Source organism: Drosophila gunungcola, unplaced genomic scaffold, assembly GCF_025200985.1.
Source record: "Drosophila gunungcola strain Sukarami unplaced genomic scaffold, Dgunungcola_SK_2 000001F, whole genome shotgun sequence".
Classification (NCBI taxonomy): Eukaryota; Metazoa; Arthropoda; class Insecta; order Diptera; family Drosophilidae; genus Drosophila; species Drosophila gunungcola.
In genome coordinates, this window is record NW_026453197.1 from 17,913,787 (window position 1) to 17,939,386 (window position 25,600).

Here is a 25,600-nt window from a genome sequence, read left to right on the forward strand (position 1 = left end):
GCGTCAGTCAGTGCAACTTTATTTCAAGCTAGAATTCACAGGCACTCCATCTACTAAACCGCCCACTTGCCACTCCCATTTTCCACACTTTAAAAAATTAAACGTATTCCTTGGAAAATAAATAAATTAATCTAAAAATTTATTTCTAATTATTTGAATAAAAATACATAATTTTAAGACAGGAAAGGAATAATAAATGCTGTATAAAAATATATCTATAATATGTGTTGTTAATATTTAAATAAAATATTTTAATAGTATATTTTTCGCAGATATATCATAGATACTATTTGAGGAATGTGAACTTTTTATATATTATGGGTATATACTTTTTTGTTCACTGTAGAAATCCCTGTGACAGGCGGCATACCGGAAGCAAATGCTTTTGTCGCCCGGCGTGTGCCGCTCTCTGTTGTTGCTTTCGTTTTTTGTGTTTTACCCTCAAAACGCATGAATATACTCATAAATGTGTATCTGAATCTTTAGAATGCCTTGATTAATGTTGGCGCACGTTGGCTTTTACCCCTACCATTGCAAAATAAGGGTGAACTAGAGCGGGCAATAAAAATGTTGTCACACATCATTTAGCAGCAGCGGGCAGTCCCAGGCTAGGCTTCCCAGTTTTTTTTTAAATTGTTTATAAATTATAAGACATTTATTATGAATTTCAAAAACATTTCAATTCGCTGGTGGACACCTGATACCCCGCTTTGTTAAGTCCCCCCAAAACCAAGAGTGGTTGCCATTGCCTGCCAGGCATCATAATGAATCTAATCACTTACGCTCGAGTGCATCAATTATGCTGCCGTCAAGGATCACGAGGATGAGGTGGAAGGACGAGGCGGACGGGCTGACAAAATGACTCCAGGATGGAGTGACAGGCGTGGACCCTCCGGAACAGAAGCGACGACGTGCCCATTGTTAAATGTGAAAATTTGTTTGCTACGTCATCGCAACAACAAGCTCGTCAAGTTTATAACTTTATGAGTCTGTAAACATACATATACATTTATACTCCCCTAATAAGTAGTCACAAAAAATTTGAAAATCTCACGGTTTTCACTTTTAGATGGGCAGTAATTGGTAAAACAAAACTCTCCTTTCCAGAACAGCAAATCCAAGCTTAAAAAATAAATTAAAGTATAAAATGAAAACCCAATATTTTCCAATAAAGTCTTTATTAAGATTTGTACTTTTTGTATAAATAATTTAACAATAACTATAAACGAATCAAGATGATAATGGAAATGCATAAATGAGTTTCAATGGTTTCTTATAGGATTTTTTATGATGATTTCTTATTTTATAGTATGTAATAAAAAAGACTGCCAATATTTATTTTTATTTTTAAAGACAAGTTATCAAAAACCTTTTTTTTTCAGGAGACATTTAAGGTAAAATTAAAGCTGCTCTACCCTCGGTTTCAGTCCACTGGACCTTTTTGGTCATCTGTGTGAAGAAACCGCACAATGTGTTTTTAGCATCATTAGAAAAATATTAAGTTTCCTCTGCCTTAGTCCAGATCTCCCTGGCAAAAGGACATGGCCGGAGCAGGGCTTTAATTGCTGTGAATGCGAATACTTAAAAGTTGCTGCCTTTTATGCGGTTGCCGTCAAAGCGAAACTCAATTAAGCTGCAGTCCCCACCCCATATAGCATCATTCCATCGTTGAATCACCCCTGATTTAAAACTGCTGATACGGCAGTTGACGACGGCGACAAGGACATCAATGAGGAGGCTTTGTCATGGTTGCCCAGCCAGCCAGTCAGTCAGCCACCGAATGCCTTTTCAAAGGCATTTTTAATTGAAATTATCCGATGCTACCTTTTCAGCTTCGCCCCGCGAATTTCTCAGCTGAAATTTGCGTTTTTCTGCTTTGTTACCTTGCAGTCGGAGTGATTGACATGTGAGTCGTCCTGCTCCTTGGAAACTTTCCTTCGGCCTCAACTTGTTTACATCTTAGTGCGCTAATAGCGGCCCTAAGTCGTCCAACGATACGCCATAAATCCATGTTAATAACGCCGTCGTAAAAGGGGATGCAATGTTGTCTTCATTCGCAGAGACATGAGCACAGAGAAAAAATAAATCATGGGTTCAATTAAAATATATACAAATAAGTAGTCTGATATAAAAATAGCCTTACCTACTTAGACCTCAAATTGTTTTTAATACTTTCAATAACAAAGCTAATAAACTAATAAATTAAAAAAGTAAAGTATAAAATAATTTTTAATTTCAAAACAAAAACACATTTTATCTGTAATTTTAAGGATATTATAGCTCTAATAACTAATTATTTAAATGTTTCTTTAATTACGATATATCAATAAGCTTTATAAGTATAACTAAAATTCAAATTCGTTACTTTTTTCGGCGTAAGATTTATCTTAAAACATATTAATAGGGTACCTTACCATAATGTTTTGAGTCTGCTAAGAATTCATTTAAAAAATGATAAACTTATCTTTTGTGTAAGATTCTATAGTGGGGGCGATCCACAAACTCAAAGACATTTAAGTAGATTAAGCGACTTTCATGTTGTGTCCTCAGTCTTTGGGACATCAACCCAAATGAACGACGACAGTGAAACAATTCACGAGGCACGCCCCGGTGGCAAAGGACTTGAGCACGGCGAACGGCAGGATATAAAATCCGCAATATGCCTTGCCAGTTGCCACACGAAATATATGCAAATATAGTCCTTGTGCGTAGGCGTGGCAGAAGGGGCGTTGCAACGGCAGCAGCATCAGCATCAGCATCGCCAGCAAACAATGAAAGTAAATGCCAAAACATTTTATTGATTATCAGGCGAATGGGAAGCTTAGGCAGTGGGTGAGGTTTACTTAATTTTGGGCTAAAATTTGTGATTATCTAAAAGTAGGAAAATAAAAGTTATATTTATTAGAAGAAATTCAAATAACTTGATGGGTATTTGAAACATTGTGCTTGTAATTAGAAAATATGTTTAAGTTGGAAGGCGGTACTGTAAAATGTAGTGCTTGAAAAATACCCAAATAAAATATTTCAAAGAGTATTCCATAAATTTAAAATATATATATTTATTTATGGAAATGAGTTATATACAATTTGCTGAAGTAAGAAGTAATGTTTTAAAACAATTTTTGTTTAATATTCAAAATTTCTATAAACATTTATTTAATAATAAAACCTTTTAAATTCGCTTTAAGTAAGTTAATTGCTTGTAGCTTTACTCAGAGATTTCTTAATTACGAAGTTTAAAATTACTATTGTTTTTACTTACGAAAAGTAGTTTTTATTCCACTGTACTTGGTCCTTCAACTGCCATTAGACGGCGCCGGCGAGTGGGCTACACTTTTTTGCAGTTGTCTGACGACAATGCGAAATGGAGAGTCCTGGAGTCCGTGCCTGAAAACCGGAGTGCAGACCTGAATTCTGGTATGGGTAAGAGCATTGAGCATTTTAATAACCGCAGTGGAGAAGCGGGAAACTGGAATCGGAGAACGGGAAGCGATGGGCGGCCATAAATTATGCCACCCACCAACTGTAAAAAGGAGAAGGCATTGACAGTCGTCCTTCGTGGGCCGCCCGTCGAGCGATTTGTAATACACAACTCCCTTTCCGCCGATTGCGCTTTTTGGCTTGCTGTGGCGTGGCGTGGCGTGGCCCAAAGGACCAAAAGGACCTCCTCTTGTCCTCCAATGCCTTGATAATTTTAAACTCTATCGTTAGAGATAGATAGAAATAAAAGCAAAAGAGACTTCGAAGTGGTCAGTGCGGCGTCATAATGCAATTGTATAATTTTCTTAAAAGCTCACTGTCGTCGGCAATAAATGTAACAATAATACGCAACTCGAGTGCACTTAGGACCATTTCACAGAGATCACAAAAGGCATTACAGAAATTAAAAATGCCACCAAATGGGCAATGAACCCCAAAATCACACACACACACACATTTTCGGACAAAACAAAACAATCAGGCAAATGGTGTGAAACAGGGCATTTTAGCTAATTGAAATGTGTTTGCAAATAAAATGCTTGCCAAAAAATAAATAGAAATAAAAGTGCAAATCCTTGGCTGCCGGCTGGAGTCACGTTTCAGCCGGGGGCTTAGTCCAAAGCTCCTTTTCATTCCTTTGGCAGGACCACCTGTGGCTGCTCGCCAGGATCACATCTCAGGTGCGAAATGAAGATTTATAAAATGGCAAATTGATTTAACGTGCCAAGTGTTTCTTAATGCCGACAAGTTGATCAAATTTTAATACCTCCCCCGGGGAGCGAAAAGGAAAGCACCCCTCTCATGTGGTTTAATTTCACCCCCGAGTCCTAGTAATTGAGGGTTAAACTAGTGAGTTGTGGGCTCATCAACAGGTAATTTTTGTGCTTGCGGCTTGTTAGTTGCAACATAAATAATTTATGAGTTTTTTTAGCCTAACAAGCTCAGCTCGATTTTTCCCCTTAGGATTGTCACACAAAAATCGAAATTTGAATACTTAGCGCATCACGTTTTCCGACTTTTCTTCTCCCACTTTTTTGTATTGTCAATTGCGCCGCGCATTTTTATTATTTTTTCTTTTCCGCGCTTTATTGGTAATATAATACATTCAATTCTGTTTTTGGCTTTCCTTGCGCAAACAGAGCCCTGAAAAAATTCAATTAAATGTAATCGCATCTATTTCTTCTGCACCCGTGACTGATTGTTCTAAGGGCGAGCAGCGCGGAAAGAATTGAAATTAAAATTGAATAAATAGCCAAATAAACTCCTTGAAAATAAATGCTAATTCCGCGCTTTTTCTCAAGTTTCCACTTTCGTTTTTTATTTTTCATCACCCATCTTAAGTGTGGTGAGGCACGTGCCAGGCGAAATCTTTTTAATGTGTCGCCAAAGTTGAGAAACTCGATATGGGAAGTTGTCAAACAATAAAAGAAATTTGCTACTTGAGAATTTTCGTTTTATTCAGCAAGGATTTTTGTTCAATTTTGGCAGAGTAAAATCGCTATGGAAAATTATGAGATATAATTTTGATTTTCGTATGCATTTTGAGTAAAAAATGATGGCAAAATAAGCATTTGTTTTATTTGTCTTTTAGTATTTTAGACATTTAAAAAATAATTATATCTATGCATGCTAGAAATGTTTAGTATAATATATTTAAAGCTCTATGAAATGAAAACTAAGAATTAGTACTAAGAGAGAATTTTGGGGTATTATAAAAATATAAACTAATAGAAAGCCAAGTATTAAGATATCTGTTATCTGATATATATATGTATGTTTTCAGTCTAAGAAATTTAACAAAAAATCGTGGTCGAGAAAAATAAAAGCTTTTCTAGACAACATTAAAGCAAATGCTGAACACTAGATAAAATTAGCTAGCCTGAAAACTTTTCACTTACCATCAAATTCAATTAATAATACCGCTCTATATTTCGACTAACCAGCTTAAATGGGAAAAAAAACGCTTTCCATTTAGCAAGGACGCAATGAAATTCAATTAACCTCAAGTGGATGCCACAACAGCAGGATTCACCATGATGAAGGCATAAAACAAAGGCCGAATCTGCGGTGGCATTCACACCTCATCAGCGTCAAGCAGAAGGATATTTGTGGATGGGGGCAAGGATAGCAAGGATATCAAGGATATGCCAGAACGAGAACATCCCTTGACTGTTTGCCAGCGTTTAGCTTCAGCTTCAGATATTGCCACCCGGGGTTATCGATGCCCCATATTAAACTTTCACTGCCGCTGGCTTGCGATGAAAAGTGCTCAGTACTCGGTCTGATTAAGAGCTGAGCAAACAAATCACGAACCAGCCGACTTGTTTGCTTAGCCAGTGTCTAAACATCGCTCTCAACTGTTTTTTAAACTGTTTGCCAAGCGGTTTCGATTCGGGGAACAACCCCGTGTAATTAACATTTCAATTTTGCTCATCGGGCAAATGTATCTCTTGTGCTTCAATGCGTTTCCGTCCTTCGGCAAATAAATTGTGTTTCAGGGCAATTGTTGCTGCTCTTTCGTGTTGACATATGCAAATTTTTAGCACCGCCCACCACAGTTCACAAAAGTTTTCTGATTACTTTTAAGCATCCGGGAAGGAGGACGAAATAGACCAACTTGATGGTCGCCTTTGTAGGCGGTTCAATCGCATCGATTGTTTGCTCCTTGCTGGTTTTTTACTATTTCTCTAAAGTTAGAATTTATTTAGAGCTTTAACAAGTAAAAAAATATTTTAAAACAATTGTGTATGCAACGTTTATAAGCCTTCTAAATTTTATATACAGAAAATATATATTTTAAGCTGAAGGCTAAAACTAAAACTAATCTAAAAAAAAATAACATACATATACCATTTAGAAAATACGAAAAATTTAAAAGAAATCAATAAAATAATATATATTACCAAGTAATTTATCAAATAATTTAAACAAAAAACTATGGCCTTCCCTACTAACCAAAAAAGAATTTAATTTTTTAAAACAACCTGTAGATAAGTAAAAATCATCCTTCGGTTGTTTCTAAAATTAAGTTCCTTGCTTCTTCATATTAAAAATAATCCATGAAGCTTTATGACAATAAATTTATGTCGCATTATAAAACTAATGAATAAAATCTTTCTTTTTAAAAAAGCCCCATCAATCACTTCTTGAATTAATAAGTGAATTAAGTTTTGATGTATCAAGTAATTTATTTTATTTACTTAAGATCACATTTGTTTTCCAATAAAAATACAAAACAATAGCACAATAAAAACAATTGCCTAATCATAGGTTCTAAATCGATATGGATTGATATGATGTTGCTATGATATTCTTTAGGTTTATTGAGAGATATAATAGCAGGGAGTAGCGATAAGGACTACTTCCAAAGCTTTTGAGGAATCCAGATCTAAGGAATCCGTTGATATCGACTCCAAGCAACTGAGAGCTGGATTCTAGTGCTTCCACCTCCACTTCCATGTCCACATCTCAGCCAGTTCCGACGGCAGTGCAGCCACAGCGAACGAGGTCCTTGCCAAGGCATGTCCTTGCTGTGGCAGGGGGATTGGGATTCCCCTTCAATTTTCCTCCTGTTTTCCTGTTTTTCCGGCGACTCTTCGCTCCCTTCTCACGTCCGATTCCTGGGCATCGATTGTGGTTTGTGTGTGGCGCCAGTGACTGGGCCGGGGTTTTTATAGCTGCCGCCAAAACAGGACGAAGCTTTCGCCCCCCGGAAAATGGTAAACTTTCGTGTTGAGTTTCAGTCCAACCAGAGTGTTGAGTTTCCCCCCACGCAAGTGGCAACAATTGTTGCCGCCTAATTGGGTGTATACGGATACAGATACATGCTTCTGTTGGCGTTTAGGTAAATAAAAGTGGGAGTCTATATACAAAGTATATGTGACCTTTTGCACACAAGGACACCGGAGAAAAGGAGGAGCCTGACTCGCAATGGCCGCCATTTCGAAAATTTCCCTGCTTTGCGTTGCATAAAATTAAATGTTATTTAAATTATGCCCGCTCTCTTTTGGCCTAATCCTTTCATGCCTGCGAGTAAGTGATTAAAGCCATTAACGAAATTATCGTGGATTATAAAGATTTGTTCGGGACTTTCGCAGCGGGGCGTCTCGGGCTGAAAGACAATGCCATTTCCCGTAATCCAGGGGCTTCAATTAATGGAGTGTCGACGTCGCCCACTCGCAAAAAAAGGGTTGCTGCCCCGCCCACCGGCAAAAAGTTGGCAGTAGCAATTGGAAAGGGGGTTGATTTCACATTTCTGGCTTTATCTATTTTTGAACATTGCATTTCCACGGCATTTCTCGCCTGCTGACGTCAATGGACCACAGCTTTTTCTACCATAGGTTTCAGTTCTCCTTCTGCGTTGCAATTTTATGAGCTTTTTTCCACTTGTCCGCTTTTTTATGGCCTGCATCAATTGCAGCTTTTTGTCATTTAAAATGTCTGACTGCCAAGATGGCTATAAATAAACAAAATCAATAAACGAAAATATAACTATGGTGTCGAAAGTCCAAAAATTAAACCAATTCTGTAAGAATAAACGATTAGTTTAGTGTTAGGAAAAGTGAGTAGGTCTATTTATCAAAATTAAGAGATAGGTCTTACTATTAAGCAAAACTGCAGTAACCATTTGTTAAATAATAATATAATGCTGGAAAAGCAAGCTTTGAAATCATTTTAAATGTGGTTAAAATATAGGGAACATACAATGTTTGAAATTTGTTATAATGAAGGATAACGAAGCTTCGGAAACAAATTCACAGTCTAGTAATAAAAAAAAAGAACTCAGATCGATACATCAAGGTTGGAAGAATCAGAAACTGGGGAGGATCCTAAGCACCAAAGCTCTAAAGAATTATACCTCAACAAACAAACACATACCTTACCAGATTTAATTTCTACAGATAAAGAAGAAATTGCTATGGCCCAAACTGTAACAAACAAAGAAAAAAAGGATGAAAAAAAAACAGATTCCATTTCTCTAAATGTTCAAAGGACTGAATCAACTCAATCAATGGAGGAATATCAACTTGAAGAAGATTCTAAAATCTATAAAGCTTGCCCCAACAAAAAACCTGAATTTATTGGAATTTCTGGGAGTATATGTCTTACAAGCCCAATAAGCACAGATTCATTTGATTCAGAACTTAATTCTGATTTAAGCCAGGACCAGGAATTAAACATAAAGAAAAAGAAAACGGATTTAGTTAAAACCGATAATATTGAAGATCCTGAGGAAAAGTTTAGGAGACATTTTCTTAAGACGTTTGCAGATATACCAAGAATATCACAAATTTCTTTAGAAGATAAGCCCAAAGATAAAGTAATGGAACAAAATCAGAAAGAAGGAAATACAAAATCGGAAATGTCATCCATATCCAAAATAGATATACAACAATCTACTAAAGAAAATTATAGCTCTAGTAGTTCTACAATACATCGAGGAGAAGATATCTCAGAAAATATTAAAAACAGTCAAACAGATTTAAATTATAAGACCAATAATATTACCGAAGAAGACAAAAACACAGGTCAAACAACCTTACCTCAAAATAAAGACATTGTAGAAGCAAAAAAAATTGATGAAATACCTTCGTCTTCCAGCAATAGAAATATATTGGACAAACATGAAAGGTTAAACAAAGAGTAGTCGTAAACACAAATTTTGAAAAATAATGTTTGCATTATTAAATTTGTTCTAGCAAAAATGTAAGACGTTATTTAATTATAAAAGTATAAATATAAATGGCTCATATAATAAAAAAATAATATCTGTATTTTTAAGGCTTTTTAAGCTATGTACAATATCTAATAAATCAGAACATTATTTGTGAACATCACATAGAGGATTTCATCAAGATTCCTCCCCTTTCTAGCCTGACCACTTCAAAGTTTGTTTGTCTCCCGAGCAACCGACTACCAAAAAAATTTCAGGCAACTTCATGACGCTAAATTAACTAGCAGACATTTCTATTAGCTCTTCGGAATGAATGCCAAGGCAATTTACGCTTAATATATGCATGATGCTGTCCGCCCGATAACACTCGAAGAATGCCATGAGTTTTGGGTGGGTGGATGGTTAAAGGTGGGTGGATATCTGATGGTGGGTGATGGCCTTTCCAGGTTGTTGAGACAACGCCACCGCCCTTGTTGCTATCTATATCTATGTGCGGCACGTGGAAAAGTTTCGTTCGCTTAGCATTACCATTCCGGCTCTAAATGAATTTAATGACTTGGAAATGGCCACCTACTGATTTTGAATTTTAATTTCATAGGATATTCTTTGATGCGCGCAGAAAGTCTCGAATATGGATTGAAATAATTCGTTCGTACAGTAAATATTTTTGGCCAACGGCAACATTTTATTATTATTAAAACCGTAGCCTTGTTGTATTTTTAAAAACTTTAAAAGGATTATGTTCGCAAGACAAGTGTGTCTTTAAATCTGGAAATGCAAAAAAAAAATAGATTAGGAAACATATAAATGGTTTAATTTTATTCTTATGATTTTTATGTATTTAGAAATATATAGAATATAGAAGCTTTACCTAACCTTTTTTTATGCTTGGTAACATTTGAATCCTTGACCGTAGAAAAGTATTATATTTCAAAAAAAATTTCTGCTGCTTAGCTCTACTTAATGGAATTTGAAAAATTGCTTTGCCAAATCCAAGCTAGCAATCAAATCAAAATGTGATATCAAAATAATCGGCTAAAATCAATCGTATCCCTGGGGAAGGTAATTTGTATACTGGTACACACTCATGTCTGTGAAAAATCAGAAGGGTATTTCTATCTTTTAGATGCGTTTTCTTCCGCCAGCAGAGATGCTGGGAAAAACAATTGCTGTCTGAGGGAACTCCCAAAGTACCTTTTCACACATGAGCGCGCCAGGCGCAGGACAAAAAAAATAGAAAAAAAAGCAGACGTTGATGAGGGGTTGAGATATAGAACCCTAGTCCTATTCCCCCGATTTCTGTTGTTGTAAATCACAAAGTGAAACCGAAACCGTTAACGTGTTGCGGTTACGCTGCTGACTTTGCTGTGTGGCAAAAAATAAAGGGAGAACTGAGGCAAGTCATTCCATTTGTGAGCAGGCTTTATTAAATGCGAACTGAGCTGGGGCAATGTCCTGTTTCGGCTTTTTATTGCGATTTTTTTTCGCAATGTTTTCGGTTTTTGTGTGAGTTTATCAAACTCCTTACATTTGTTTTCCTGTAAAACGGGGGCAACTTCCCCGAGCAAACTTTTCTTATTTAATGATTGCTTTTAGAGAGTGCCGAATCGATGGGGGGAAACCTAAACCGAGGTTTCGCATTTCGGCTTGAGAAATGTGAAATTGTTACAGTTTCTTATTTTCTTTTTTTTTTTTTTTGGCCTCGCAAAGATTTGTCAAATCTTTGACACAATGATGCATAACGTTATCTGAGATTTGCCGAGTGAAAAAAAATAACAACAAGCGACTTTGCGAATTAATCTTCTTAATGTCTGGGACTTATAGCCATGGGCACTAAGTAGAATACTTAGAGCCCGGAATCACTTAATGCGATTGCCCCAAAAAAGAGTGTTTTTGGGAGGGGGTTACGGGTACTATTAAAATATTCGCTAATTGCTGCAATTGTTGGGAATGCAACTAGGCACTGGGTTTCCACGGAATAGCCAAGTGCATTTTGGAAGGACATAATCATATCAGCTTCCGCACGATTTAACAGCAACGCAATTTTGATGGGACCCAGAGAACAGACCGAAAACGACAGCATAGCAACCGACTGTCTGTTCATCTACCGCTGGGCTTACACACTGAAAAAAAAAAACAAATATAAAATATCATAAAATGAAGTAAGCGAAATAACATAAATTAAATTGAATTCACACTGAGATAAGTGGGAATCAATCAATTAAATAATGAAACTAATAGACTAAACTGATGAACACAAACTTTTATTTTTGGGAATTAGAAAAAAAATTATAATTATTTTTATTTTTTTAAACAAGTTATTTTAACAATATTATTTTCTATTCATAAACCATATTAAAAATTCTTTTCCAAACCAATTCTTTCCGAAAATGTAGTTATTTTGATAATAACAGTTCATATTATATATAGTTATATTTCGTTCAGTGTTCTGTACTCCATTTGGTTCGGTTCAACACTTTTTTTGGCTTCTCATATTGATTGCTCCACAATTGTGCAATTTCGCTCACTAAAAGCATTTCGAAAAATCTGCACAATGTGCTGGGGGGAGTGGGGCTTCTTTTTCCCGCTGCCATGACGCATAAGCTCCGATAAAAACTGTTGTTCGATAAGCATTTTGTTTGCCTTGGAGGCGGGAGTTGTTATGGAGTCTGTTTCCCACCGCCCAAGTCATGAACTCTTGTGGTAATTCTGTGAAAAGGGGGCTGTGGCTCGGGATTCAAGGACGAAAAACGCTTGAGGAAGCCGTAACGAATCATTATTTGATGTGGAACTTTGCAAAGTTCTATGGAAATGTTTGCAATTGTAGGAAAACGATTGGCAGGGGGCAAATCAATCATATAGTATACAGATATTGGATTCTGCTTACTGCTAAGGGAACTTTTGATTCATCCTTATATAAACTATTTAGTTTTGACTAAACATAATCATATTTTATGAATTTGTTGCATGTTAGAAGTGTTCATCATAATTAAATAGATTATTTTAATTAGACATATTTATAAGGTTTATATATTAACTCTAGAGTAGATTTAGGCAGAACATTATTTTTTAGCACCTACTAAACCAAAGACTAATTATCACCAATGGAAATATGGTAGAAATGACATAATTATTTGTTTTATATATTTTTAATACTCGTTGAACAGTTTCAAAAATAGATTTAGAATTTCTAGCATCTACTAATTTTTAAAAATTTAAATTAAGACGCAAGCTTATTTAACATTTTTAATATTATAAAAGAACGATAGTTTCCTTGTTAATAGGTGCCCTTAGAACTGTGCTATGGTTTCTGTTTTGCGATTTTCTACTGGCATTTGCTTGGATGTGCTGCGGCTTAGTCACCACACTGCCACACACAGGCATATATACACATGATATTCATTATGAACGGCTTAAGCGATTTCCCCAGGGCCTAAGAGCTTAGTCCTTCACGCAGACACACATCGAGACACTCATGCATATGCACAGATATATTTGGGTTTTTATTTTTCTCTTCTTTTTATGAAAGCCCCTTTTTGAATGCAATCCGATTTGACGAACAGTAGGAAAAGGGAACTCGTCAGCAAATTGGCAGCTGAAAAAAAATGCTAGTAGCAGGAAAACCAATTCTCAACCTGATTGTTGGCCACATCAATCAGGGAAAGCAAGGCCCTGTCACGTTTTACATTTTTACTTGCAGGGGAAAAACATGAAAATAATAATTAACGCTCATAATTTTCCTCCCCCCAAAATGGACAACAATTCGCTGCTTTTGCTAATGAAAATAATCTGTCATCAAAGCCAAAAAGCCACCCCCAGTGGGAACAGGTGACTGCCTTTTTCCCCACCCATTTTTCGAATCCTGTTGCTGTTTTTCTGGACACGCCCACTGAAATACTATATGATTACACATTTGGTTCCCAGCTATTAACTCAACATAAATTGCGGGCAAAGGGGAGCAAGGGTTGAAAGGTTACCAGACGGAAATTGCATTTGTGCTGGCCAAATCAGATAAGTTCCACCGACGACGTCCTCGTCCTTGGCCAGGATATGACATTAAAAGCGCATCAAAGTCGCCTGGCGAACAGAGGCTACGCATCAGCAGCGGAAACTGTTGCCGTAATTACATTCAAGGCGAATGGAAAAAACAAGATATATATATTTTTATCAATGCGAATTTCTTCTACTCTTTATTTTTAATAGTGTAAGGTAATAAAGATAAATGAACAGAAATATTGGATTAAAATTTGAATGTTTGTAACTTAAATGTTGCATAAAAGATTTCTGGTCTTTCAATTATATATATTTATTATTAAGTATTGATGGCAAATTTAAAATATTTTATTATACAAATTATTGTATGCAATTTCATAAATAAAAAAAAATTTCCAATATAATGTATTCAATAATAATAATTAATATCTTATTCAAAATTGAAAATTAAAACAGATTATTTTCTAGAAATATTTACTATATTTATATTTTATCCATAGCTGAAAAAAACCTTTGATACACTTTCCCCGTTTAATAAGAAGCTCATTGCTGGTCATTTGCGCTCCTTTAACCCTGACTTATGGTGAGCTTAGCCTCCCCACCAGACTCATCTTTGATTTGGTCTTTGTTTGGGCCGTTAAATTAAATATCCTTGCCCAGTCGCTCGACCTCTGACTGCGATTCTACCCATCTTCGCTGCCCAGGGACAATGCCAGCAATTCCAGTCATTTCCTTAATAGAAATCTTATCTTTTGTGACGCCTTTGCCGTCGTGCGCCTAAGCCGGATATCGCACCTTTGACATCTGCCCTTGGCTCCTGACAAAGCAACTCTATGCTGAACGTTCACAGAACACTCACATCCGGTCCGGATTTTTGGAAAAAAAAAACTTTTGGAAAAATTGGGTGTTTTTTTTAGCAACATTTAAAGACGAATAACCATGAGTTGCTGCGGCTGTGGAACCCAGACGCCGGGCTGTTGCGAGTGTCCACCTGGCTTAAGGCTGGAGAAGACACCACAGGCGCCCTTCTTCGATACGCTGGGTCCGTACCCGGATGAGGTTATCATGACAATCCTGGATCGCATCCTCTACCTGTCGGGCGCTACGAAAATAATTCCCATGCTGAATATAGCGGGATCGAGTCAGTTTAATGGGCCTAAGCTGGTTGTAGACGATGCAGCGGCAAAGTCTGATTGAGTACTAAGAAACTGGTTGCCGCTGCATCGTCTACAACCAGCTTAAGCCCACACTTCTTCTTTGTTTGTAGACAGTGCAGCGGCAATGGCTGGTTGAGTGCTAAGAAACTGTTTGCCGCTGCACCGTCTACAACCAGCTCTTTAGAGTTGTTAATAAAAAAAATGGTTTAAAGGTTCAGCTGAGAAGAATAAATCCTGTTCGCCACCACCCACCTGCGTTACGAGTCCCATCAGCACTTGTCCTTCGTCCTCGGCCTGGAGGACCTGCTGCTCCAAGCCGTCGAGTAGTTGTTGCACCAAACCACCGAGCACCTGCAGCAGCACATGCAGGCAAAAGTTTTCCTCAGTGCCCTGCAGCGGAAAATCATCCTGCATCAAGTCCTCGAGTCGTCTGAGTGCCGTCACCTGTTGCCCCCGACAACGTACTCCCAGGGTGGATTTCGATCATCCTGCCGAGAATATCCCGATGCGAAAGAAGGCGGGCAGTGCCAAGGTCGAGGAGCATTTGAAACGATCAATTTCCGAGACCTCGTTGGCGTGTCAGCATCTGAAAGCCAAGCTTACAAGCCAGGAATCACCGAAACGCATGGAACAGAAGTGGTTGTGGACTCGTTTGATTCCTGCCAACAATGGCTGCATGGTGTACGAGGTCTACAAGGACTCGAATGCGGAAAACTCGCCCTCCGGGATCGAATCGGAGGCACCCATCATTGTCTTCCTGGTCATGCCAAATGGTTACATAATGCCTTTTGAATCGACTTGTAATCCTTGAAGCGGTAGTGTTTGTATTAATTGTATGCACTTTGTATACTTTTCGAATTGTGTGGTCATGTAATTTATATCACAAAAATAAACTTAAGCACAACACTTAATTTAATCTTTACATCTATTTAAATACAAGCATTTATCACACACATATTTATCTATTTGTTGTTAGGCTATACGTATACCCTTTCTCATCATAACAAACACGACTCCAGCGCAAACAAACATATATATACATAGTATAACAACGGATTCCAGATTACCCCGTTTGTCCGGGTTCAAAGTCATGTTGACCATTCCCGTGAGAAAGTTGGAGAGCATGAAGTGGGTCAGCCCATTCATGTTGAGGCTCTCCACAAAGGAGGGCAAAGATAGGCCCTTTTGCTCACTATCTCCTGCTGATTTATTTTTACTTTGATCGGTGTTTACTAGTTTTAGTTCAAAGAAATAGGCATATATCAGAACTAAGCTCAGGCAGACAGCAGAAATCCAAGTGACATAGCCAAAATTAAACGTTACGCGAGCAATGCCTGTTAGATATGCGCTAATAAAAACCAATATCCAGCAGAGGATAGCTGCCAAAAGCATTTTCTTTAACTTAATGGTAAACTGTTGGTAACTGAGGTGATCTTGGGCGGTGTACCACCTGGCAAAGTAAATGCTGAGCAGGTACAGGGCCACGCATCCGTGTAGGGAACTCAAACCTTCCCGATTGGCACTCAAAAATCCCTCATGGGGCGAAGACGACATCACAAACTCACCGAGACCCGATTGGAGCAGCAGTTCGTGAAGGAAAAGTAGACCTGAAAGGCAAAGCAGAATTTAAACTACTTCAGCCAATTTTATGATTTATTCTTAATAATTCAAGTTAAAATTAATTCAATTAATAGCCCGCCTATTTCTATATATATATATATATAAGCACTATTATAATTTCCAGGTAAGAACAGAATATGCTTGTTTAATTTGTAACCATCGTATGCGTTATCAAAGTGGAACGTGACTTTTAATCTTGCTGGTTGCCAGAAATATATATTTCTTGCAAAACCAATACTTATATACAAATTACCTCAAATTACATACTTACCAAGTGCAAGTGCGAGGAGCTGGTCATCCGAGTGCACTCGCGCACTGTACAGGCTGCCCATCAGTTTGGTGAGGCCCAGAATGAAGAAGGCGTTCAAGTGCTTGCCATATTCGGACTCATCCTGATGATAGTCGATCGACGTGATGACGATGGTGCGTGCCAGGCCCAAAACTAGCAGTGGCACCACGGATCTGGGCAGTTTCCTCAGGTCAGCGGTGTTCCTGGTTCGATGTGATACCAATCCCATGGTCACCACAAACAGACCGATGCCCATGTCCATGGCGGAGGCTCCGAAAGTTCGGCTCTTGCGGTAGGCAGTGGGATAGGATGGGAAGTCCACGGCCAAGATGGCGGCGCAGGTTCCACTGTAGGCCGTGGCCCTCAGCAGGGTGAATACTATGGGTCGTTTTCCGATTTCATATTCGTGATGCGTTGGATTGGGAGCCACATTTCCGTAAATATAGCCCACAATGGCTATGGAGACCAGCAGGGAGTAGGTGTAGTTGTAGGCACTGCCCACGGTCACCAAAATCACGGTGGGCAATCCAATCAAGAGGAACTCTAGCAGGAATCTCCGCCAGCATTTCGGCGACAGGTGTCCACAAAAGAGGCGGCAAAGGACGAATCCCAAGACTGTGGGTATTGTCACCAAAAAGCTATCCAAACTTTCCTTCACCGATCGCCACGAAAGCAAATCCAGTTCGTCTGATCTATAGGTCACATAGTCGCCCATTTCGGCCTGCATGTCGTTTTTAAATTACGTTTAAATTTGAAATTAATATTCAAGATGTAAGCCGGCAATGGAAAATACAAAAAAAATGTAAACAATGACATTTCAGACAGTGATGACACTTAATCGATAACGTTTACTCAATGCACAGCACCCAGCTTTTGACACTGAGCAGCCAGCTTTTGACAGTGAGCTGATGAGATACTCAAAGATAAGGTCACACTTGGCAAAATTTCAAAATTGTTATTGTTAAATCTGTAATTATCATTTGATTAATTTGAATTCGAAAAGTATTTTTTTGTTGCAACGTTCAATCATTACGCTTTCTTTTGTAAATATTAGACAACAAATTCTGTTTCAATTTCATAAAGAAAGATTTAAGTAATACCGATTTATTTTGGGTCTGGCAAATAAGCAAAATAAATGCATTTAATCACAATTGTGTCAATCTACAGCTCGCTATGCTGCGTTTTGGAGGGATTCTCTGATTGTTCCTGAGGGAATTCTTTGTGGGAACGTATTTCCTTGGCTGCCTGATCCACTAGATGCACAAACTCCTCGACATCAAAGCTATAGTTGGTGAACTTGGCATGCGCCCCGCCCTCGGGATGATGTCCTGCATCCTGCGGATAGACTAACTGCCGCTGCTCCCACGTGCGATAGCGAACGCCACGCAAGCGAGCCAGATCCTTGTAGCAATTGGGATCCTCGCAGTTGTACAGCTCGAAGATGCAGGCCCAGTTGGGCAGGAAGAGCAGGTGCGTCAAGCCGGCGCCATGCATGCCGATGAGTATGTCCGTATTCCGGGTGATGGCCAACTGATCGGTGAAGGGAAGTCTGTCGAAAGGAAACATATTCAGTTAGAGTTTAATAACATATAATAATAACCGTGGCCTACCTCTCGTAGGATACGCGCTGCACTGAGTATTCTTCATTGGCCTCCAGTGGGGCCAGGAGCTCCTCCTCGTTGAGCACTTGCCGGTACTTTGTGCGACGCGATAGGTAGGTTATTCGTATTATCCGCTGTGGTGGCTTGTAGGGAATCTGCAGGCGATGCAGGATGAACTCCGAGAAGGCACGAAACAGTCCACTATTCGAGCAGCCCTGGATCTGAGGGATAATAATAATTATTATACATAAGCACTTATCCTTTTTTTAAAACCTACTATGGGTGTATTGTAGAACAAGCCGAAGATCATCCTGGGCAGCAAGGGAAGTACCACGTTCTTGAAGCACACCCTTTTGCCCTCCACATCGCTGAGTGTCCAGACCGATCTCTGCGAGAAGGCCTTGAAGGTGTCCCTAAATGGCGAGTCATACGGATAGGTTTCCCAAATAAGTATTTGCACATCCGTATTGAAAGCAGCCGGATGCGATTGGTTGACAAAGAGGGAGGCGTAAAGATTGAAGAAGTCGCAAAAGTGATGATACATATTGTACGTGGCATCGATTTTCATGATGAAAGTGGGCGTATTCACCACCAGATCGCAGAGCCCGCTCTCCAAAATGGGATGTGGCAAGACCTCAAAGTTCCGCAGCTCTGGACCCCAGGATTGCAGGGCCGAACCGATGTGATCCATTTCCCCGGCCAGTCGCGTGCGATTCAGTTCACAGTGGCCGAGTAATTGTCCTGGTTTCAGGACATCCATGTGATAGCGTATGCGCTCCTCCCTCTGCGTTAGATCCCGGAAATCAAAGAGGAGATTGCGACCCCGGCAGAACCGTAGGTAGTGGGTGCACTCCAGCGAGGAATCGCCCAGGTATGTGGGCACACACTGAGGGGCCAATTGGGAGAGCTGCTCCTGGATGTAGCCGAAGTCCGCCTGATTGTAGAAGGTCCTCACCTGGTCCTCCTTGCTCCTGGCCCAGCCAGTGTGTTCCCCGGGGCACTGGGGCGTCTGGAAGCGGCCATCCGTAGTGCAATCCCGTTCGTGACCCCAGCAGGCGGATGAAATGCTGCTCTTACCAGTGAGATTCGTGGGCATTTGATGTTTTAGCTTGGGAAAGGTGTTCAGAAAACGGATGAGGTGCTCCGAGGGAAGGCTGGGCAGGGAAAACCCATTCAGGTTTTTGCCATCCTCCACCTGGTGAGCTTGGCCCCAGGACAGGTGCAGCATCCACATGAGTATTGGCAGGATTGGCATCTTGAGTTGAGTAAGTTGGTGTTCCAAGTTAAGTACTTCGTTGCATGCAATTTCCCAGCGATTTTCCCGGCGATTTCCCAACGCTTTCACGGCAGCATCTTCAGGTGCATTTTCTCGGCCAGCGATGATGATGATCTCACCTGGCCTTAAGCGGCTAAAAGATGATTATGAGCGGGCTAATGTTAATTGTCCATGTTAATTGCTCGCCGAAGAACGCGGAAAACCTGTCGTAACCAGTGTGACCATTCGCTTGTTGAATTAAGCCACATAAATACACTCGTAGTCACCTAAATAGGTTCCCTGGAGATGCTTAAGCAAAGTTGCAACTTTAAAATAAATAATTATGTTCAGTTCAAAAACAATAAATAAACATTTATTTTAAATTGACTTTTTAACATACAAAATTAAAAATTTAGATAAAATGAAGTGTAAGTAATCTGCTTTACATTTGGCATTAAGTGTTTGTGCAATGACTTCAAATTCCATTTCATCAGATGTTATCTTATAAAATAAAAAGCTGTTGTTTTCAATTTTTAATTTAAATTTATTAACTTAGACTTTAAAAAACCAAAAAACAAATACAAAATAAAATAAAAAACCTACAAAACAAACAGTTGAGTCAATTTATATTGATAATTAATGAGCTATTCAACAATATATGTAAAATAAGGAACCACTTTTAAATCAAATGCTTTATCCTATTAAAACGACGCGAATTGTGTGAGTTCAAAGGTGGATAACTTCGAAAGACCTTTAGTTTTTCTCAAACCATTATGGTCTTTTATTTTCAAAAGTTTTTAACGGAGATTTTAACTAAGTATAATTTAAATCTGACGGACTTTTAGAGAACGCTTTTGTTTTTAATAATCTAAAAACAAATTTAAAATAATTGAAATATTTGGAGGCAGAACTAATAATGTCTCAACTATTCGATTTAAAAAGAACTTTAAAATTTAAAGGCATTTTATCCAACAGCACAAGTTATGAAATCTAAATATAATTAGGTTTAATTATGCCAACGCTATTCCGCGCAAATGATATTATTCCGAATAATCTGCTGCTTTAAAATTATCTTTCTTACTTACTCAAATCGGCTTTTTAATAAAAAACACCCGGTACTTAAATAATACTTATCCAAAATAATAATAAAAAAGAGATCATTTAAACAAATGCATCCCTACCAGCCATCCAATTTAAACCCCTCAGTTATTTCTGTTTGATTAACCAACGCTCGATTTAAAATTGAATTGAACTTAGGCATGCTCTTGTATTTTTTAAAAGTTTACAGCGTTTATAAATAATGCTTTACGAGTACTTAGCGTTATGCTTAGCCACGAGAAAATATATGTGTATATTTATTAAATTAACTTAGGGCATAGACTAAACAGAGAACTACATACAATCAACTAATCGATAACTAATTATCACTTTTAAAAAATGAAGAATTGATTTAAAAAAATTATTAAAAAATTAATTTAGCATTTTTAAGAGGCTGCTGCACATAATCGATCGTATATTGTATAAACATATATAACTAGGGACACGCGTCGTATGCGCAATCTGTATTTCAGATCAGATCGGAATCGCAATCGGAATCGGATCAGATTAGATCAGATCAGACAAAGACGCGCATCAAGTCGCTGCTGGTTGGAGTGGAGTTGCCTCCCGGATTGGAATTGTTCCCCTTCCAGGGAGGATTGCTATTGGCGCTGGGAGTGTTGCTAATGTTGCTGATGCTGTTCATGTTGCTGATGTTGAGGTTGCTGCTGCTGTCGGACAGAGTGCGCAGCAGCAGTTGCTTCTTGAGCAGCTGCTGTGGCGAGTGGCTCTGAGTTTGACTTTGGCTGGCATTGTGGTTACTCTGGAGCGGCAGGGTGAAGCTGGCTCGTCCGACATTCTGCAGCTGCTCCTGCTGTTTGCCCGCCAGCAGACGGCGCCGTTTCTCGTAGAAACTGGAGGTCAGCTTGTTGTCCTCCTTCTCGCGCTCCTTTTCCTTCAGCGGCTGTTCGGATTCGGTTTCTCCCTCCGCTGGCGGTGGCTTCTCCTCCTTTTTGACCTTTCCCATCAGCAGTTCGTTTAACCGCTTGGCCGTCATTACTCCAAATGATCCCGCTGCTCCTGCTCCTCCAACTTTGCCACTGACCAGCGCCCTCTTATTGCACCTTAAGCGATCCTGTGCTATGACATTCGATCTCTGAGCATAGATGGTTCTGCCCGTGGCCGGACTCTTGCCCGGCAGACCGTTACTCAACGCTGGCGAGGGCGGCGGCGGTGGGCGGGCCAGCTGTCCAACCACGCCCAGATGATGACTGCCACCGGTGAGGGACAACAGGCTGTTGTTGGCCTTCCGCGTGGTCAGCAGATCCTTGCGGAAGGTCACACCCAATCCATGGGGCATCTTGACCATGCCAAATGTGTTCATGGCCAGTGGACGGGGCGACCCCGCGTACAGCATCACATTGAAGAAGCTGTCCTCGTGGTATTTGGCATTGGCCAGCGATGGATGATGGTTGATTTGAGGAGGATTTGTTGTGGGTGGCTGGCTGGCGGCCTTGGCGGCCTCCAGCTTAACAGTCTTAACGGTGTCGCTAACAGTCTCCAGTTTACTGAACTCAAAGTCGCCCAGCTCATCCGCCAAGTGGTTGGTGGTGGTGTTGGTGGTGGTGGTGGTAGTAATGGTGGTGGTCGTAATAGGGTCCACCATTGCAGAACTCAAACCGGAATGCATGCCCGATTGCACGACATTCACGTCCACGTTTTCGTAGCCCGCCTGGGTAAGGAATTCGGCCAATACCTTCTGCTGCTCCAGCATGGAAACGGGATTCGATTCGGTGATCTCGTAAATGATGTTGGGCAGGATCATGTGCTCCTCCAGCTGCTGCTGTTGCTGCTGTTGCTGCTGCTGCGGATGGGCCATCACCTCGTCCGTCAGGGATGGCACATTGTAAACGCTGAACTGACGCTGCTGATCGTGATCGAGCTGCAGCTTCTGATCCACCTGCTGCTGCTGCTGCTCCTGCTGCTCCTGCTGTTGCTGCTGATCGAGCATCTGCTGCTGCTGGTAGATGAGCTGCTGCAGCTGAATGGCATCGATGGTGGTCAGCTCCTGCTGATGCTCCACCTCGCCGTAGACCTGTTGACCCGCCGACTGCTGCTGATAGACGGTGTAATCCTCGCCAATGGCGGTTCCGTCCTCGTAGCGCAGTCTTTTTGAGGCCTGTGCGGGATGCGAAAGAGCTGCTCCATTCTGCGATTGCTGCTGCTGTAGCTGCTGCTGGAGCTGCTGCTGCTGTTGCGATGTGTCCAAGACGCTCTCATCAAAGTTATTGAGTATCTCGTTGATCAGCTTGCTGTCCAGCATTTCGTCAAGTGTCTGGGAGATGGAGTTCTCATCGGAGGTGTTGGGCATTGGCAGTTCCTCCTCTTCGGTGGCCACCTGTTCGGAGGTAACCGCTCCCGTGATGGAGGACACCGCCTGGTCCAGCTCGCTGAGCACTTGCTGCTGCTGCTGCTCGTAGGGATTCACCAGGGCCTTCTCTTTGTTCTTGTCCTTTTCCGCTTTTGTTCGATGATCGCTGGTGCCCTTCAGCTGAAAAACGCAAGGTATTAGTAAACGGTGAAAGTTGTATAAGCATTTAAAATACCTTTTTCTTTGGCTGCAGCTCGGGCAGCTTATCCGCCTCCGCTTGGAGCTGGGCAGGTGAGTAGTTGACCCCCAGTGCCGCCACCACCTCGCTGGAGGCTGCACCCAGTGTGGGAGTGGGCGGTAGGCTGCAGGACGAGTTGCTGGAGGAGGAGAACACGGTGATGGCAGCCGGGCCAGCAGCGACCGCAGATGGAGGCTCCTCTTTGACAAGTGGAGCAACCAAGGGAGGAACCGCTATGGCCGCGCCGCTCTTTTTAGATCCCTTGGAGTCCTTGTGACTGGAGTCCAACGCTGGCGCCGGAGCTGGCGAGGAGTGGTGGCGGTTCTTGGACGACTTGGAACGCGAACGACTGCCGGCGGAAGTGCTGCTGCTGCCCTTGGATGAGGAGGAACTGCTGCTCTTGCTGCTGCTGCTCTTGTGACGCGATGACGATGAGGAGGACGACGTGGTGGTCGTGGAGGATCCCGCCCCAGCCGGATGCTGCAGTGAGGCTGAGCTGCTGGAGCCGTTCGAGCAGCTGGAGAGCGTTGAAGCAGAGAGTGTGTCCGTGGGCGAACTGGGCACTATGGCCCCACCCCCGCCGCCGCCCTCCTGGCTGTTTTCCGTGGCAGTGAGACGCGAGTCGCTGGCGCTGTTTGCTGTCCCATTGGGATTGAGATTGACCTTGCTGGAGGTGGCCTCCCAAACGCTCGGATGCTGCAGTGCAATGTGATGCTGGAAGCCTGCCTTCGTGTAACATCCCGAGCAGGAACTACAGAGTACTATGTCCCGGCTGGCCAGCTTGGGCACCAGATCGTAGTAGGCCATGTCCGCCGACTGGAGACGCTGCACCTGCACCTTCGCCTGCTGATCTCCTCCAGCGGCGGCGGCGGACGAGGAGGAGTTTTTACCGCCACGCAGGTAGGTTTTCTCAGCCGTACGCAGCTGCTTGATGACTTTGTCCAAGTCGAAGACCTGCTGCCACTTTTGGCTCTGCAAGGCGTATAGCGAGAGTCCCGATCCCGATCCCGAACCGGAATTGGAATTGGAGCCGGCTGAAGAGTCCGGTGGCTTCGCCATGCCCTGCGGCTTGTGCTTGGTGCCATTTTCCGGATAAACTCCAACGCCGGAGGAAACCACATCGTTCAGGGGCATTCCGGACAGAAACTGAGGTCGCAGGATCCGGGAGTTTGGTAGATACGAGCAAAATTGCCCCTTAAAGCACCTGCAAACCAAAAAGTAATTGTTAGATTAGAAACTAAGCAAAGTGATATTTGTCATTGGCTAACTTGGTGAGTAATTTTAATTGCATAATAATTTTTTGATAATCATAAAGAAATGCTTTACAGTTTAATATCAATTTTTTTCCTTCTGTGGAATGGTGAATTAAATCGGACTTAAATATTTTGAGTTTATCTTGTATTTTTACAATACTCAGTAAGTCAAGTTTTATTTATTGAATTTATTTATAAGAAGTTTCGATAACTTGACTATTCATTTAATTGTTTAAATAATATAAATACATTCAAAAGATTTATTTTAATATTAAAGTTATAATTTTTTTATAGTCATTAAAGAAGTTCTTTATAGTTTAATTTCAATGTTTTTTTTTCTGTGGAATGGTAAATTAAATCGGACTTAAATATTAAAAAATAATATTTTCATATATCTATATTTTTTCTAATATTCATTTAATAACAAGAACTTAAAAAAACTTAATTATTAGTTTGTTCGTAATAAACAAACGTAAAAGTAGTGGGAACACTAAAGCAATGGTGGTGGGATCACTTTAAATGTTTTATGCCTTCAAAGCTAAAAACAAGATACAAATAAAAAATAAATATATTACTTTTTCGAATCGTTACGGTTTGCTACTTTTGGTTAACATTATAATAAAAACCAATATTATTTTTCGTTTCGTTAAATTTTGATTTTTGTGACAGTTGTATATTTGTGAAATCATTTTCCGTTTTAAAGATTATAAGTCTGTAGTTGTCTCTTATAAATCAACTAATCGCAGGATCTTGACCCTGATATTGAAATACTTTAATCTGCTTAGGTATACAACCCTTTTGTAGAGGGTGTAATAACTGTACATTCAATAAACGTATGCCACTCAGAAATTAATCACCTTTTTAAGTTAATTTTTAAATTAGACTATTTTTAATACCGTAAAATTTTAGCGAAAGCTTACAGGTGAGTGCCGACCCCCTCCGCCCCCACTAGCGCCGTCCCCCTCGCACCCACACCCCTGGGCCGAATCAGCTGTTTTTGACAACCGCTACTCAAGTGATGGCGTCTCGCTCGCACTGCCGCACACATGCGCAGCCACTCACACCGACGCACTACACACTTACCCACACCAACGCAACACAAACAAAGCACACGATTGAAAATCACAAAATAAAAATCACACAAAACTCTTGCACACGATTTTACTCGGACGCTGAATAATTTTTGAATGACTTACGTCGTCGTTAACACACTTCCATTTTGAATGCTGCTGTTGCTTTGTTTTATTTTTTATTTTACTTTTCTCCCAAATGCATGCAGTGTGACCGTGGCTCAATAAACCATCGAAAATCCCAAAATCTTATTTTGTAATACTGCAAAAAAAACATCCTAAATGTGACTGAAAACTACTTAGACCCAAGGTGGAAAACTTTGATGGTGTTTAAGTGGATAACCAAACCATGTATCTTAACATTTTTCCGGTAATGTTAATTCAAAAAACCAATAGTTTGATAAGTTCATCCAAGCTAAGTTATACTTATTTGTTGTACTAGTCAACTATTTTATATACATCTGGCTGCTGCCTTTCTGCGGATGAGCAGAATTGCGGTCTGACCACCAGTAAATGGTTCGTGATGAGTTAACCTATTTTTGTAATTACCATATAACAGTA

At 40.3% G+C, this 25,600-nt stretch overlaps 5 protein-coding genes across 7 annotated transcripts; 1 reads left to right on the forward strand and 4 right to left on the reverse strand.

Annotated features, from left to right (window-relative positions):
* Positions 1-6,654: 6,654 nt before the first annotated feature.
* Positions 6,655-7,136, reverse strand: LOC128261711 (uncharacterized). The gene has a single exon (XM_052995511.1). The coding sequence runs from the start codon at positions 7,001-7,003 to the stop codon at positions 6,869-6,871; it is 135 nt and encodes a 44-aa protein (XP_052851471.1). The 5' UTR covers positions 7,004-7,136; the 3' UTR covers positions 6,655-6,868.
* A 6,542-nt stretch (positions 7,137-13,678) lies between these two features.
* On the forward strand, positions 13,679-15,257 carry LOC128262341 (uncharacterized). 2 transcript variants are annotated; one of them, XM_052996526.1, is made up of 2 exons: positions 13,679-14,288; positions 14,517-15,257. In XM_052996526.1, the coding sequence occupies exons 1-2, from the start codon at positions 14,087-14,089 to the stop codon at positions 15,113-15,115; spliced, it is 801 nt and encodes a 266-aa protein (XP_052852486.1). In that variant the 5' UTR covers positions 13,679-14,086; the 3' UTR covers positions 15,116-15,257. The 2 variants fall into 2 exon arrangements, with proteins under 2 accessions (XP_052852486.1, XP_052852487.1); XM_052996527.1 differs by having other exon boundaries at positions 14,523-15,257.
* On the reverse strand, positions 15,126-17,028 carry LOC128262340 (uncharacterized). The gene is made up of 2 exons (XM_052996524.1): positions 16,196-17,028; positions 15,126-15,911 (listed from the first exon to the last, which is right to left on the reverse strand). The coding sequence occupies exons 1-2, from the start codon at positions 16,938-16,940 to the stop codon at positions 15,277-15,279; spliced, it is 1,380 nt and encodes a 459-aa protein (XP_052852484.1). The 5' UTR covers positions 16,941-17,028; the 3' UTR covers positions 15,126-15,276.
* Positions 17,029-17,301: 273 nt separating this feature from the next.
* Positions 17,302-19,317, reverse strand: LOC128262260 (EGF domain-specific O-linked N-acetylglucosamine transferase). The gene is made up of 3 exons (XM_052996422.1): positions 18,092-19,317; positions 17,824-18,035; positions 17,302-17,762 (listed from the first exon to the last, which is right to left on the reverse strand). Exons 1-3 carry the CDS (start codon positions 19,067-19,069, stop codon positions 17,375-17,377), a joined length of 1,578 nt encoding a protein of 525 aa, XP_052852382.1. The 5' UTR covers positions 19,070-19,317; the 3' UTR covers positions 17,302-17,374.
* Positions 19,318-20,311: 994 nt separating this feature from the next.
* On the reverse strand, positions 20,312-25,284 carry LOC128261386 (serine-rich adhesin for platelets). 2 transcript variants are annotated; one of them, XM_052995061.1, is made up of 3 exons: positions 25,166-25,284; positions 22,714-23,920; positions 20,312-22,658 (listed from the first exon to the last, which is right to left on the reverse strand). In XM_052995061.1, exons 2-3 carry the CDS (start codon positions 23,848-23,850, stop codon positions 20,685-20,687), a joined length of 3,111 nt encoding a protein of 1,036 aa, XP_052851021.1. In that variant the 5' UTR covers positions 23,851-23,920; positions 25,166-25,284; the 3' UTR covers positions 20,312-20,684. The 2 variants fall into 2 exon arrangements, with proteins under 2 accessions (XP_052851021.1, XP_052851022.1); XM_052995062.1 differs by having other exon boundaries at positions 25,053-25,175.
* Positions 25,285-25,600: the final 316 nt, after the last annotated feature.